This window comes from Canis lupus, chromosome 16 (assembly GCF_048164855.1).
Source record: "Canis lupus baileyi chromosome 16, mCanLup2.hap1, whole genome shotgun sequence".
Taxonomy (NCBI): Eukaryota; Metazoa; Chordata; class Mammalia; order Carnivora; family Canidae; genus Canis; species Canis lupus.
The window spans coordinates 35,267,906-35,280,094 of record NC_132853.1 but is presented as its reverse complement, the minus strand read 5'-3'; the positions used below and the strand labels follow the sequence as shown (position 1 = coordinate 35,280,094).

Sequence of the window (12,189 nt, the reverse complement as noted above, 5' to 3'; positions counted from 1 at the left end):
GAGGAAGGGGAAGAGGCAGGCTCCCCACTGAGGAGGGAACCCCATGGGGGACTTGATTCTAGGAACCCTCAGGATCATGACCTGAGCTGAAGGCAGATGCTTAACTGACTGAGCCACACAGGCACCCTGTAATCCTTCTGCTTTTTGAAATCTATAATAGGAGAAGTTAAGGCTGCAAGGCCAAATCACTGAGGGGAGCAACATGATTAAAACAATTGCTTTTGGTCGTTATGAGCTGGACACTTGGTACCATTCTCCTTATCCCGAAGAATATGCACGACTGGGACGGCTCTACATGTGCGAATTCTGTTTAAAATACATGAAGAGCCAAACGATACTTCGCCGACACATGGTAAGCTTTCTGGGATTCTGTGATGGTGATAGCCATGACCTGTAGGAGCTCTAGGTGCTGATATCTATCTGGGTGAACCTCTGTCTCACCGCATCTCTCACTGGTCCATAGTAATGGGGCAAAGGCGTAGGAAATTGAAAGCCGCATTTCAGGGTAGGGAGGATTCACCCTGTATGGCATGGCTGGTGCTGAGTGGTACTCCAAGCAGCTGATGTCCCTTAATCACATCCTGTCACACACATTTCCTTGTCTTTTCTTGCTGCCTGCTCTTCACCATTTCTCCTTGGGATATAAATTCCCTCTGCCCACAGTTTTTATGTGTCCCAAACTAGATAAAAACAAGTAGATTTCATTAGATGGACTTCATTAGACAGGGACAGGACTAGGTGACTCACTTTGTATCCATAGCAACCAGTGTGGGCAGTAAGTGCCCAGTAAATGTGTGTTGAATGAATGCTTATTTAAAGGAGACAAATTATGAAGTGAAAAATGGATCCTTTGGTATCTTCTGAAGTTTGGTTCTGTACAGTTCTTAACATTGTCAAAATAGGAAGAAAGACGTGATACTCATTTTATTCATAAAAATGCTCACTAGGTATTTTGTAGCCTTAAGCCATTTTCCTCTCCTTAGTTGTGGAGTAAAAAAATCTTAAAGGAATTTCTGGGAACTGGGATGGGAAAAGGGGAAGGAGCCTTCTTGGGCGGGGCACTTTCCTTTTCCTGTTTCTGTAGTCCCAGAGTAATTTGGCTCTAAGATCTTTTAGGGTTTCCCTCTTTCCCTCCCCTTCCACCTTTATTTCTGGGATTTCTGCATGTTGAGCATCTACAGCCCAGGCTTTCCCACAGTTTCTCTCCCACTCTTCTCCCCAGTTGGGCTGGGGGATAACTTTTTGTGTTCCCATCTCTGGAACACATGGTCTGGAGTGTTGCAGCCTAGAACTGCCCCCTATGAATTAAACTCTACAGACTTGTGCACACCAGAGTGGATTGGAGGAGGACTGCCTGAGGGATGGGCCAGGGCTAGGACTGGTGGGGAATAATTGTACCAGAGGACTGGTCTCTGCTGCAGTTGTAGACAATGAAGATAAAATAAAACATGGTTTTGCTGTGCGAAACTAAGTCTTACTGTTGTAAACTGCTTACCATGTAGGTTTTAATTCCTTTTTGTTTCTGGTTATTCAGTGGCATTAACCAATGAAACAGCCCCAAAGGGCAAGACCTCTAGTACCAGAAGGTAAAAAAGGGTTTGGAAAAATTGAGGGTCATGTAAACATTTTGAATATTTGAGGATTTGGATTACGTGAGGTACAAAAATCAAATTTCAGGAAATGAAAACCTGTGTTTTTTTTCTTCTATACGTCTTCTGATTCCCATTGCTGAAATGAGCCTTCTTTGGTCATTTTACTAATGGTTTGGCTTTTGTTTCTAAACAGTTGTTGGATTAGTTGGGTTATTGTTGGAAAGAACCACTGAATAAATGGGTGGATATAGGAACAGGCTAGGGATAGAGCTTTCTTTTTTTTTTTTTATATATATATATTTTTTAGGGATAGAGCTTTCTTGAGGCGATTCCAGTTAGTATTTGGATTCATATGTGACAAATTGGGCATGATTCTTGAGTTGACCAAGTCACAATAAAACTTAGTAGAAAATGTTCCATATACATACGTTTCCTGAATGCTACTTTTTAATGTATTTACATAAAACCTGTTAAGAATTCACCTATTTACAGCAGTGGCTGACTGGCTGCATTAAATCTTAGCAACTGAGGGTGAGGAAAGAGGCACCTTGTACCACCTTGTGGCCAGATGCCCACCCACCCTCAGAGTTTCTTGATGCTAAACCAGGCTACCTTGCCCTTTTTTTTCTTTTTTCTTTTTTTTTTTTTTTTTAAGCTACAGAAAGACACGCTAAGACTATTCCTTATATAACAAAAGAAACACTTTGGCGGAGGTTAGTCTTGATTGTTAGGGGGCCTCTTTTCTAATCCAAAGGAAAGACTAATGGTTAGGTAGTAACAACCTTTACCAGTAAAAGTGAACGTCAGAAAAAAAAAAAAAAAAAAAAAGTGAACGTCAGGTATTCCTGCCTTCACTTAGCAACTCTAAGCTGCTAGAAATAAGCTGCTTAAGAATTTCCTGTTGGTGCAGGGCATTTTATAATCGAGGGTATTTTTTGTTTATCTGGCTTTTACATAGTAGATGATTTTAATCTCCTGGATTGAAACAGGGCCGGAATATGATCTAGAAAACTTGTTCTAAACTGCTATAAAAATACTATAAACACATTACTATGATTTTAGAAGCCTTTAATTGTTTTACTAAAAAAAAAAAAGGAAAGAAAAGAAAAAAAAATTCTTGCTGTATGTTCTCAAGTGTGTCCAGCTGCCTGTCATCTCTGCTAACTAAATTGACCTATGATTCATTTTTCCATTTGAGCAGCAGTCTTATTGGGAAAGGTTTGTTTCTCTGATAATGAATTCCATTCTCTTACAGGCTAAATGTGTGTGGAAACACCCACCTGGCGATGAGATCTATCGCAAAGGCTCCATCTCCGTGTTTGAAGTGGATGGCAAGAAAAACAAGGTAAGGAGGTGTGGTGGCGCGTGTATATTCACAGATTTCAGAAGCAGTTTGTTCCATCTCCGTCTCCCATTGTAAAGAAGATAGGACTCTGCTGTTGACCACACTTTCTGCTTCATCCACAATGATGCTACAATCCTTAATTTTAGGCCTTTATCTGATAAGTTTCGAAATCCCTGGCCCACACATAAATTCTGTTTCTCTGCTTCCAGATCTACTGCCAAAATCTGTGCCTGTTGGCCAAGCTTTTTCTGGACCACAAGACATTATATTATGATGTGGAACCCTTCCTGTTTTATGTTATGACTGAAGCGGACAATACCGGCTGTCACTTGATTGGATATTTTTCCAAGGTCAGCAGGATCTGGAGATTAAGAAGCTACAGGCCCAAGCAGGGTGATTGATGTTGGCATTTGGGGACCCAGATCACTGACAGGAAGAGGCAGTATCCTGGGCAATGATGTGACATCCCTTCCCTTAAGGGTTGGGGAGGAGGGTTGCGGAAATCCATGTATAAAAGATTATTTAATGAAAATACAGGATTTTTTATTAAAAGCTTCTGGTTTATTCATTTCTGGACTTGTGGGTTGGAGTTTCCTTTTAATTATTGGCCAAGGCCCTGCCTACTAACCCTGAAGCCCACATTTTGTAGTCAAGCCAGCACTTCTGGCTTGGCCCTCTGTTATTAGCCTAAAACCAGGAATCTGTTCCTTTCGCCTGGTTTTCTATCTGGGCTTCTTCTGTGATACTGCCACTGTGCTTTTGAAGGCTGAATGTCAGATTTTGCTTATGATTTTTTAATATAAACTATTGAAATCTAATTCTCATAGCACACAGTCCACTCAGTGTTTTTTGTATCATCAGAGTAGTGCAGTAGCCACACAGGCCCTACGCTCCGTTTTGGTTACCCCGGAAAACAACCCCTAAGCAACACTCCCTGTTTCCACTCAACCCCTGCCAGCCCTCTGTCTCTGTAAGTTACCTGTCATGAATTTTTTTACCTAAAAGAAACCATACAGGCTGTGATTTGATTGTTGACTCCCTTTCAAAATGGGGGTTTACTGTTGGGGATCCCTCTCTTTTCCAGTAGGCAACTCCCTTTAGAAAAATTAACATTTACAGATGGGTTGCCCTGAGCGACTTGAGCAGTTGACACCTACTTGCCCTGGCTATGTGACTAGAAAGAACTCCCATCAGCTCCTCTCAGCGGAGACTAGTCTCAGAGCAAGGGAAAGCCTGGCATTTATGGCTTTGGCCACAGTAAAGGGCGTGGATGAAACAGCTGTGAGCCTGACAGCCACTCCCCAGGACCAGTTAACCAGATATTTTGCAAGCAGCCTTATTTTGGGTTTGTGGGACTGCTGACACCTTGGTTTCCAGACCCTTGTGACCTGCTTTCATCTGTTTTGCTCTTGATTTTAGGAAAAGAATTCATTCCTCAACTACAATGTGTCATGTATCCTCACCATGCCTCAGTACATGAGACAGGGCTATGGCAAGATGCTCATCGATTTCAGTAAGTGGATCTGCTAAGACCTGGGCTCCAAGAGGTATAGGGGCTACCTGAACTGTTTGGGGTTTGTCCCATGAGTGCTGTAGTTCGAGGCATGCAGTAAGTGAATGAATATGTGGAGAGAATCTGACCATCATAGGGTCAGCCCTGGTATATCTTGACCCTTAAGTAAATTCGGGACTCAGTTGATACCTGATAGTAGGGGAAATAAAGGGTAGGAAAGGAAGCTCTTGAGGATTATCCCTATTTGAGACTTGGGAACAGCACATACACGCATAAGACTTCAAATCTGTTCCTTGATTAAGGATTGCAGTTTTATAAGGACTTGCCTAGTAGCAGTCTGTATACCTAATAGAGGCTTTGGCCTCATTAAGTGTATTCTGTGTTTGGGAATTTGCCTACTCAGTCAAATTTATTTTTATTTTTTAAAAAAATTTTATTTTGTTATTTATTCATGAGAGACCAAGAGAGAGAGGGGCAGAGACAGGCAGAGGAAGAAGCAGGCTCCACACAGGGAGCCTGATGTGGGACTTGATCCCGGGACTCCAGGATCATGCCCTGGGCTGAGGGCAGGCGCTAAACTGCTGAGCCACCCAGAGATCCCCTCAAATTTATTTTTAATCCCCAAATCAATATTCTTTGGCACTTTTGCAGTCAATCGGTCCATTATTGCCATACTTTTCATATTTTTGTGCATATTGTTGCTGATTTTAGTTTTAAAAAAGATTTTATTTATTTGAGAGAGACACAAAGAGTGTGAGTCCAAGGGGGAGGGGAGCAAAGGGAAAGAGAGAAGCAGGCTCCTGAGTAGGAAGCCTGACCTGGGACTCAATCCCAGGACCCTGGGATCATGATCTGAGCTGAAGGTAGATGCCTAGCCTGACTGAGCCACGGAAGCATCCTTGTTGCTGACTTTTTTTTTCCCCCAAGATTTTATTCATGGGAAACGGGCGGGGGCCATAGGCAGAGGAAGAAACAGACTTCCTACAGGGAGGGAGCCTGATGTGAAACTTGATCAATCGAGGACCCTGGGATCACGCCCTGAGCTGAAGGTAGATGCTCAGCCATTCAGCTGCCCAGGCACCCCCTGGTTGCTGATTTTAAATTGCCCCTAGGTGTAGGGCTGAGAAAAGCCATCTACAAAGGCTGTTGTTGAGTGCCTTACAGAGAAAACACTGGTATTAGATAGGGTTCATTCAAGCATTGGTGTTGGGCTGGAGTTTGATGCTAATGAGTCAACAATGTATTTTTTAAAACGTATTAGTAAACAAACACATAAAATGAGATGACCATAATGATGGGTTGTAAATATGACCAGAGACTTTGAGAAACCTAACCCTGTTTCCACTAGGAGCATGTTTCATGTTTGCTAATTCAGTGCTTGCAGTGACTTTGCAGAACATAACTACTATAAATGATGAGAATCAACTATATCTTATTCGTTGTTCACTGTCATACGACATTTTAGTCAGAATTACAATTCTTGGAGTTAGCCTTCCAATTGTATGTTTATACCCCCTGGGAAGTGGTGAAATCAGGAAATGGCATAATCCATGGGGGGATGGGTAACTATATCTTGTGTATTTTGGAATAGGTGTTAATACTTTTTTTATAAACTTCATTTCATGGACTTTTTCATTTCATTTCATGGACATGTTTGGGAACATTTATAAATGTTTGAAAATGTCCATAAAATGAAGGTTTTTTTAATTTTTAAAAAGATTTTATTTATTTATTCATGAGAGACACACAGAGAGAGAAGCAGAGACACAGGCAGGGTGAGAAGCAGGCTCCAAGAAGGGAGCCCGACATGGTACTTGATCCTGGGTCTCCAGGATCAGGCCCTGGGCTGAAGGTGGCGCTAAACCACTGAGCCACCTGGGCTCATATGTTTGAAAATGTCCCTAAAATAAAGCTTAAAGAAGAGCTGGATAATAAAACTCCCTGTAAGTGTGATTAGCATCTCATGGCCAGTCTTGTTACACCTCTATTCTCAAGCTCAATTACTTAGACATCTCTAAAAGATAAGCTCTATTTCATGTCTTAAAAAACCAAATTGGGCAGCCCAGGTTGGCTCAGTGGTTTAGTGCTGCCTTCAGCCAGGGGCCTGAATCCTAGAGACCCAGGGTTGAGTCCCATGTCAGGCTGCATGGAGCCTGCTTCTCCTTCTTCCTATGTCTCTGTCTCTGTCTCTCTCTCTCTGTGTCTCTAATGAATAAATAAATAAAATCTTTAAAAAAATCCAAATTCCTTAGTACTTTAAGTTACAGTATTCAGATTTCCCTGATTTTGTGATTTTTATTCCTTTTAAAGAAAACACATGCAATTATTCTTTTTTTTTTTTTTTTAAAGATTTTATTTATTTATTCATGATAGTCACACAGAGAGAGAGAGAGAGGCAGAGACATGGGCAGAGGGAGAAGCAGGCTCCATGCAGGGAGCCCGACGTGGGACTCGATCCTGGGACTCCAGGATCACGCCCTGGGCCAAAGGCAGACGCTAAACCACTGCGCCACCCAGGGATCCCCTTTTTTTTTTTTTTTAAGATTTTATTTATTCATGAGAGTCAGAGAGAGGGAGGCAGACATAGGCAGAGGGAGAAGCAGACTGCACGGAGCCTGATGTGGGACTCCATCCTGGGACTCCGAGATCATGCCCTGAGCCAAAGCCAAAGACACTCAACTGCTAAGCCACCCAAGCCTCCCCACATGCAATTATTCTTACTTAATTCCAAATGGAATTCACGTTGGAATTGATAGTTGTGAATTATAAATTACTTTTAATCTGAAAGTTCTCACTCCAACTCTTGTAATTCTAACCTATTCGTTGAAAGCAGGTTAGTTTTGCAGAGTGGATTTTTCAGATTGCATCCCCATCATGTTTAACATTCAAATGTTAGAACCAGAGGCTTTGTGAGATCCAGCATTGAGATAATAATCTATAAAAACTTAAAAGTCTCAAATAGAAAAAGCAATGTAATGAAATGGCTTCCCATTTCTATTCCTAGTTTGCACCTACAGATTACCATTGTTATTAAAGTTTCTATCTCATGGAACCTTGCAGAGTTTTCTTAATGACTAATACAACTAAATGCAAACACACCATTCTTCCCCTGTGGTTTATCACAAGGCAGCACACTGTACAGCAGCCACCCCATATTTCATTGAATATCTGATGCCTAATTGGTACCATGAAGCAGCCTGTCCTTCTCAAGCCTTCCATGTTGGCACCATGGTGTTTGTTATTAGAATGAAATACAGTGTCTGCATTTTGTTCCCCTGTAGGTTACTTGCTTTCCAAAGTGGAAGAAAAAGTTGGCTCCCCGGAGCGTCCCCTCTCTGACCTGGGGCTCATAAGCTATCGCAGTTACTGGAAAGAAGTGCTTCTCCGTTACCTGCATAATTTCCAAGGCAAAGAGATTTCTATCAAAGGTTGGTTTTTGGCTCTTTAGGATAGCTGGTACCCAAGAAGTTAATGCCAGGAAACATTCCAGTTTCTTCATTGCAAAGAGAAGGCCCCCTGGATGTGGGCCACTACAGAGATCTCATGAAAGTTGTCTAAGGATTCCAGAGCATTTGGCCCTTTGGTAATGGCTATATGATTTTGGTTTCACAAACTTGGGGTAGTTAACACTTTTGTTAAGAATTAAAGTCAAGATAAAAGAAAAATGTTCCCTTTTTTCTAAGTCTTGGCTAACAGAGGAGCTGGTATGACATCTGTATGTTTATGGAAGGGTAGAAGAAATCAGGTCTGTCCTGTCTCTGACCATGATCTCTAGGGGCCAGAGTGATTTCTTCCTGTAGTAGTTCTCTTTCATAGTTATTAGGACCGATCAAATAAATGCTTCATAAACTTTTTCTGAACAAGTTGGGTTGAGTATCAGAAATCCCAACCATCTGGGTTTCCTTTAAAGCAGGGTGGGGGGCTGGTGGGGGTGGGTGTCTGCACTTTGGCCCAGTTCTTAGGAGTGCTTCTATTTCAGAAATTAGCCAGGAGACAGCTGTGAATCCTGTGGACATTGTCAGTACTCTGCAAGCCCTTCAGATGCTCAAGTACTGGAAAGGAAAACATCTAGTTCTAAAGAGACAGGTAAAGTTTTGGTCAGCTGCTGGCTCAGTGCTGAATGTCTCTTGAGGCTTAGCAGAGTAAATGGGGCTTTAACACCTGAAAGGTGTAGCCTTCACTCCTTTTTTAAGATTTTATTTATTTATGAGAGACACACAGGGGACGGAGGGAAGGGGCAGAGAACACAGGCAGAGGGAGAAGCAGGCTCCACGCAAGGAGCCCAATGTGGAACTCGATCCCGGGTCTCCAGGATCACACCCTGGGCCCGAAGGCAGTGCTAAACTACTGAGCCACCCGGGCTTCCCAATAGCCTTTACTCCTTAAAGGAGTTTGCCTACATGTATCTTTTACTGGGTCTCGTTCCCTTTTTCTTTTCTTTTCTTTTTTTTTTTTTTTTTTTTGGTATGCTGTGCATCGATGCCTGTTAGGCTTATCTCCTATCTTATCAGAAGCTTTTAGTAAGCTGTCTCAAATTTGGATGGCACAAGTGAAGGAGCTCAGTTAAGCAGATTTGTGTCACACAGTACTTCTGTCATTTATGGTTTTCTTAGATTGGAGCAAATTGCCCATCTGTTAAAGAGGAGTCCTCATTAACTCCAGAGCTTGTGGAAGTGCACATTTTTAAAAATTTTTTTTTTTTTTTTTTTTTAGAGATATTTCTTTAGGGCAAGCAGGGGTCAGGGCAGGTAGCGAGAGAATCTTGCAGACTCCTTACTGAGCATTCAACCTAACTCAGGGCTTGGTCTCATGAGATATTAAGGTCACCACCTGAGCTGAAACCAAGAGTCAGGTGCCCAACCTACAGAGCTGCCCAGGTGCCCCTTGTGGTGGAGGTGTTTGAAATTCCTTTAACAAATGTCATCTCAACCAATGCCCAAATTCAACTTGTTTAAGTGGACTCATGTTTAAGGGAAGGTGAATAATGATTTTCACTTCTTTCTGAGGAACACAGAAGAAATGGATTGTAGGGGAAAGCATTTTCTAAATCAAAAGAGAAGTTTTAATACCTGCTTCACACCTTAGTATATTATTAAACCTTTGATTCCTTCTTCACTAACAAGCATTTTGGAATCCATATATAAAGGTATTTTCATTGAATGTGTATAGTCATTTTTCCTATTGTTCTCCCGCAGGACCTGATTGATGAGTGGATAGCCAAAGAGGCCAAAAGATCTAACTCCAATAAAACCATGGATCCAAGCTGTTTAAAATGGACCCCTCCCAAGGGCACTTAAAGTGACCTGTTACTCTGAGCCAGCGAACCCCAGCAGTAGGAATCCGTACCCTAGGGATCTGTCTGTCATTTCTGTTGCTCTTGTGATTGGCAAGTACAGTATCCTTTGGGAAGGCCATCCCCCTCAGGACTGTCCTGGCTCCGACCCTCGTGTACACTGCAGACGCTGGTTCTGAGGAACTGTTGTTTCGGCCTCAGTGAGGTTGCCTGGATGGGATCGCTGTTTAGACTTGAGTGCAGATCCCTCGTAGCACTGACCCAAGGTGTTCTGTTTGGTACTGTACCTGTCCAGTCACTGGTTCTCCTCATGTCCTCTAGCCCCATGAGGTTGTGTTGTGTCTTCTAAACTTTGTACTAGTGCTTCTTGCTGCCCGGATACCAGACTTCAAACCATGGTTGCCACCACCAGGACCTTTCCAATTACTCCTTACATGCGGTTTTTTTGGAAGAGCAGGGAAGAGGTAACATTTCTGAGTGTGTGTACTAGGAGGGGTCCATTCCCTTTGGATTTTATCTCACTTGAAATTTTTTCTGCCATTTTTATTGAAAGGCCGGTTTTTGATCCGTGTCAAGCTGACAAGAGACCAATATTTTTTAAAACTCTCCCATGGATTCGTCTTGGTAACTGCACATAACTTAATCAGAATGAAATGGAGAGAATTGACAGGTGGTGATTCTGTAATTTGATTTGAGTTCACCTGTGGGCATCGTGTGTCAGTGGAAGGAAACCAGTCCTCATTGCCTCACCAGAAAGTGCCCAGCCCTAAATGTTTTCCTCTCTCGTAAGCCCTTGCTCCTTTTTACATTGGCAGGGGCTAAACAGTGTCCGGTTCTCCCTTTCATGCTGCATGCTAACCAGTTCATCAGACTGCAGAACCTACCCCCCGCCCCCCACCGTACCTGCCAGTCTCATCTGGCACACCTGTATTTTTGCATTGATTTTTTTTTTTTTTTTGCCTAAACCTCCTTGGAGAAGTAGGAAATGAGTGCACATGACTTCCAGATCTCCTCTAAGCCCATGACTCAGCAAGGCAGAGTGCCACCCCCTCCCAGTGTTTGCTTCTCTGACAGTGCCTCGCCCTCCCTCTTGAACTGAAGTGCTCCTGCCCTTCCAAGAACTCCTCCTCCATTTCCTTTTTGGGATTTGCCACCATTCCCCCTGTTCTCTGCTCTATTTTTGGTTTCAAGCAAAGGAAGAAATGCTCCCTCTAATTTCTCTCCAGCCCATTATAACCTGCTATCTTGGGGCAGCTTTTGATGTATGACATGCCACCCTTCCCAACTTGGTCTCCTCCAACACTGCTGTCTTCGTGTGGAGCCCTTCCCACAATCCCGACTCTGGTCATTTGTGCCTTTCTCTTGTCATCTGTGTACACTACTTATACTCACTGTGGGTTGGGGGGAGCTAATTTTAAGCATGTTCAGTGGCAGCTCCCTGCCAGTTTCAGTGTCACTGTTAAAGTTTATCCAAAAGCAACTTCACTGGGGGTTTTCTTAAGGGGTAAAGGTCTTTTACCGAAGCTAACCCTTCCCCACATGTGGTAGAATGTGCTGTTCTATATCTACTCCTCAATAAAGCATGTTCTCTGCTCAAGCCTGTTTCATTCAGGAACTCTTCTTTGTGTCTGAAAAGGGTGCAGCTGACCTGCTACTAATAGTGAGTACACCTGGGGTTTACTTTCCTCAGCAGTGAGCTGGCTGTTAAGGGATGTGGTTTGTGGCTGTGGAGGGTTTTTTTTTTTTTTTTTTTTTTTTTTTTCTGTGATGCAGGCTATCTATAGAGGGAGTGATTATTATGAACTTGTCTAGTTGGTAGGACAAATTCTGCCTCTCTTGGTTGTGACTAATAGATATGCATAACAATGACTAGTAAATATTCCTTACTTTTTTAAAACCTGTATGCCCAACATGGGGCTTAAAGTCACAACCCTAGGATCAAGAGTCCTGTGCTCTTCCCACTGAACTCAACCCCATGCCTCAGTGTTAATTCATCCCTAAGTTCATTTTCTTGTGATTTCAAGGGCAAAGGTACCAGCAGAAAGGATCTGAAAGCCCTTGCATTAACCTGTAACATTTACCCAGTGCAGGAAAAGGGAGGCTGACACTTTCCTGTATGGTGGAAATTGTATATGCATGGATGGTTTTGCTCACCATAAGCCAGTAGGGTTGAAAACCTAATCCCAATGGATAAACTAAAGGTTTTCCTTTGTAAGATTAGAGTCCCGTATGTCACTTTCTCGGGGTGGAGACTGGGTTGGAGAGCAGCTTGAGCCTAAAAAAGACCCTTTCTGCACTCTTAGAATGATGTATGCCTAAATCTCCCTGTCATATATGTATCAAAAGGAAATTCTGTTCCCTCACATTTCGAAAACCTGGGGGTGGATAATAGGAACCAGGAGACTGGAATGCTGAGAGATCAGGACACTTGAAGTTTGGTGTACAG

At 42.7% G+C, this 12,189-nt stretch overlaps 1 protein-coding gene across 4 annotated transcripts in view; it reads left to right on the top strand.

Moving 5' to 3' along the window:
- KAT7 (lysine acetyltransferase 7) overlaps window positions 1–11,340 on the top strand; it is a 33,289-nt gene extending 21,949 nt beyond the window's left edge. For all 4 annotated transcript variants that reach the window (XM_072780134.1, XM_072780133.1, XM_072780137.1 and 1 more), the window contains 7 exons: window positions 161–352; window positions 2,848–2,937; window positions 3,147–3,287; window positions 4,357–4,450; window positions 7,732–7,878; window positions 8,430–8,536; window positions 9,646–11,340. In XM_072780134.1, the coding sequence (XP_072636235.1) occupies window positions 161–352; window positions 2,848–2,937; window positions 3,147–3,287; window positions 4,357–4,450; window positions 7,732–7,878; window positions 8,430–8,536; window positions 9,646–9,747 (873 nt within the window). In that variant the 3' untranslated portion in view covers window positions 9,748–11,340. The remainder of the gene's footprint in view (window positions 1–160; window positions 353–2,847; window positions 2,938–3,146; window positions 3,288–4,356; window positions 4,451–7,731; window positions 7,879–8,429; window positions 8,537–9,645) is intronic.
- Window positions 11,341–12,189: the final 849 nt, after the last annotated feature.